We start from the raw sequence: 4,064 nt of genomic DNA, 5'->3' as shown, positions 1-4,064 counted from the left end.
TTTTTTCTTTTAGGTTACAGGCCTACAATACACTATATATTTATATAGCGATAAATTTATCACAAACTTTGTTATCTCCAAATTAGATTATATAGAAGACTAGTTGTTGTTTTTTAATAGTCTGGTTATGATCCTTTTTCAAAATTATTTAATTAACTTTGAGTATTACCTTAGCTGATCTTTGTCTTATAGTATTGGATATTGGAAAAGCTTTAGGTTATTTTCAGTCTTGACCAATTTTAATCTAAGATTATTATTAGGTCCATCTAATAGTTGAACCCTTGGGTTATCCTAAGAAAAAATCGGTAATGATTTAAAAGTATACTCCAAATAAGCGTCGTTACTAATAAGATGTGAAACTGAGCACCTGCATAGATCAACGTAGCTTCTGATGTGCCTAAATTTGGTATAGAGAGAATGATTTTTTGTAGAGGTTCTCTCCACCACCTCCCCCCTTCCCCTTTCCATCCCCCCAACCTATTTTCTAAAAGTGCACAACGTTGATTTCTTATAAATAGCAGTGCGCCCTTCACATTTCCAGCAACTGTGCCTCATGGGAACTACTCACCAAATTCATTTGATCTGTACAAGAAATAATTATCCACGCACAAAATGCAGTTATATATTGTTATTTATCTCGTTTCTATATTCACTAAACGATCTCCGTTTTCAAAGAGCTTACCCCTATTTTCACTTTACTTTTCCTACAAAATTCTAGCTAGATTGGCTGCACCCTATGCTCCGATGCTGATCTGTTTGAAGACAGCCTTTGCATCCGCTACTAAATACAGTCGTTAATCCAAATGTACGATCTCGATTTATTGCAAGCATATGCCAGGGCTTTAGTTCGTAAAAGTGTTTTAGCGTTCAAAATAAATTTGAACGCCAAATTTGAATGTTACGAATACAAAAAGACCCCCAACATTCTTCTCCTTTTGCAAGATCGTTTGTCAAGAGGTGTGTTGCAACAAATTGTTTATAACATGTAAGCGTAAGACGTGGCTCAAACCCCTCATTTATGTTCTTTTATTATCTCCCCCCCCCCCCCACCCTTTCTCAAACCCGACCTGAACAGATGTCTCGGACAGACAGCAGAGAGGGCTCCCTTCGGCACACGTCCTACAAGATGATCGGTCGTGGGAGCAGCCTAAAAACGCCTGTGGTCAAACAAGCTAATGTCATCAAATGTGCCAACGAAACGACGGCCATCTTAGGGGGGTCTGCCATTGACAACGTGTAGATTTGTTACCTTGTCGGTTTTGTCACTGACCCTTTTGCCTTTGCTACTGAAAATGAAATTGTCCGAGTACGTATTATGTTGGGGGTTTTTTTCTAATAGACGTATGTTTAAGCTCGTTTCAGTTAAACAAGTTATTTTCGAACAATAGATTTCATATAAACTTTGTAATACTGACAGAATATAATACTCATCGAAACTTGCATGAATGAATGAATGAATGAATGAATGAATGAGTGAATGAATGAATGAATGAATGAATGAATGAACGAATGGGCTGAGAGAAAGGAAGATGAGGACCTTTTATTTTGTTACTATACGAGGGTGGTTCAATAAGTTATGGAAGATGTGAAGTGTCTCAACAACTTATAACGCTATGGGCCAGAAATGTTCAGTCTCTGGAAATATTCTGGACTCTGTTTGCAGGATTTCAGCACCCATAGTCACTGTAAGTAGGCACATTGCTTTTTTAGCTTCCGGTGTGCTTCGCAACTCTAAATTTACAGCTCTCGTTAAGTCCAAAACATGTTTAAACGTTCACCCAGTAAGCGTATCTTTTTGGAACGGCAAAGACTAGAAGTCACAGACAGCTGAGCCGGGACTGTAGCCTAGATGGGACAAAACTTCGATCCCTTACTCTTGTATGCACAGAGTTGTGGCCCTTACTTTGTAAAAAGTTGCATGATCGCGAAGAAACATTCTGAAAGAGAATCCAATCTTTGGGCTCTGCTCACCAATGGCACAACTGGGGCAGTATATTTTACGCATAGTAAGGAGTCATAATGGTATTTTTCACATGATATCAAGCACAAGCGGACCACTGCAATTGAGAAAGATAGTAAAAAGCCTCTATCTGCTTTGAAATCCTAGACGAGAACGACAGACCTGTCTCCTTTTTCATCTATCCATATGCAGTGCAGCCGTTTTGATTTATTTCCGGAAATTATAATCTATGCTTCGCCTCCCATGACAATGTTTGTAAGTCGCTTAGGCCCACAGATTTATATTGAGCAATTTTGTAGCACATGTTACTCTCTTTCTCTCTTTTAAGTTCCGCAGTTAGTAAATGAAGTATCCAAAGAGCACACGCTATTTTTTTCATACAAAGTTCTCCGCGAACAGTATTTTGCAAAAACCAAATTAAAGTCCAGATAAGTCAATACGTTCTTGTACAGAGGTATTGTGGATCTTGCGAATTCTGATGCTAGATGACATCAGCGGTTTTTTCGTTTGCCTAGGAATTAAGGTGGCCAGAACGTGGGTCGCCAAAAACAGTGCCTCTCCCTTCACTCAATCCTCTAACCCGTTGATAAAAGTCTCATAAAACAAGCAGATTCTCAACAAACACTGCAAAATTTCAGAAATTAGTCTCTACTACTAGGAAAATAGCAAAGTGCGTGAAGATGTTAAACTGATGTTTTATTTTGAGAATTTTACCTTTTTTTCTTTCTGATTACAAACCATCATACTATTTTTGTGGCGTCATGAAAAAAATCAAGAGTGGCGTCACATGAAACTCCTACAGTTGGCTCGAGATTAATTTTGTTTATTTTTTTAAGACTAAAATCAATGTCTTATCCGTTGAATGGAAACTTCCATTACTTTCTGATCCACCCTCCAACAGTTTAAATCGCCACCTAGTATCTAGATAGACAGAAAAGAAAACATGACAGAATGTCGTGCAGGGGTAAATGATACGTTCAGAAACATAATGACGACATTTCGAGCTTTTGTTTGACAAAGGTTCATTTCTAGTTGTATGACGTTGACTTCAAGGCTTATTAAACGTTTAAAAAATATTCGAGAATTCATAACCAAGCAAAGAATATTGGCACTGTTAATCAGGGTGCCTATTTATTGTTTTATATTAACGAAACCCGTGGAATAGCTCATATTTTGCCCTTCCCGGTTTTGGTCAAAAAACGGTTACTCGTGCTCTTCATTTAATGACGGCGGAACTTGTAAAGTTCATAGACAGGGGCTGTTCTTTGTACATGTAGACATTTATATTTTAGTTTTCGAAGACTTTATTGTCATAAAAAGCCTTGAATAATGTACTGCAGTGAATAAAAATGATAATGATAATAATATGAACAAATTATTATTTTCTACGTCACCGTCGTAGGCGCAAGATATAATATGTCATTATTTATAGTCTAAACATTATTTTTAGTTCTTTTCAGTCCACAGGAACGTTTTATTCTAAGATTTCATTGACTGGTCAGCTGTTGAAGATCTAAATATTTCTGTAATTATGTAGCAAAAGCAGCAGTGATATCAGTACCGGAGAAATATATGCTCTCATAGGAGCAGGTCCAAGGGTTTGTTCGTTTTCTGAATACGCACTAAAATAGCAGACCTAACAGGGTTTGTGCTGAAGCAATTTTGAGCGGGTTACACTTTGGAAACCTCTTGGAACAAAGTCATAAAATTCTTTGTCATAATGAGAAAGATATGTAAACCCTAGAGTGCCATACGGTTGAGAAAACACATTGAAACTGATTTTCGTCATTTAGAAAAGATACATTGTTTTCAGTGTCAGTTATGCTGCTGTTTCTAGCATTACCATGGTCAACAGCAGGGAGTTGGGTCGACTTTACAACAGAGTCCATGGCTTGTTATATTGTTGCTATTGTTGCTGTTCGTGCGATGTTCTTGATGTTCATGATTCTATAGTTGTTATGGCTGCAGTACGCTGAATGTGCTCCTTGCTTAAGACCTAGTGGGCAATGTTACATAAATTATGCGGTTGGTGCTATTATGCTGAAATCACTAATGGGCTGTACATAGCAGAACGTCTTCCCTTGCTGAAGTTCTTTCACATTCT

General features: G+C 37.6%; 1 protein-coding gene across 2 annotated transcripts in view; it reads left to right on the top strand.

The window, feature by feature from the left end:
* Window positions 1-3,682, top strand: part of LOC101855105 (gastrin/cholecystokinin type B receptor) — a gene marked incomplete in the record, with an annotated part of 167,967 nt that extends 164,285 nt beyond the window's left edge. For both annotated transcript variants that reach the window (XM_035970064.1, XM_013083175.2), the window contains 1 exon segment: window positions 1,076-3,682. In XM_035970064.1, the coding sequence (XP_035825957.1) occupies window positions 1,076-1,240 (165 nt within the window).
* Window positions 3,683-4,064: the final 382 nt, after the last annotated feature.

Source organism: Aplysia californica, unplaced genomic scaffold, assembly GCF_000002075.1.
Source record: "Aplysia californica isolate F4 #8 unplaced genomic scaffold, AplCal3.0 scaffold00216, whole genome shotgun sequence".
In the NCBI taxonomy this organism is placed as follows: Eukaryota; Metazoa; Mollusca; class Gastropoda; order Aplysiida; family Aplysiidae; genus Aplysia; species Aplysia californica.
This window is presented reverse-complemented; position numbering and strand designations above follow the sequence as displayed.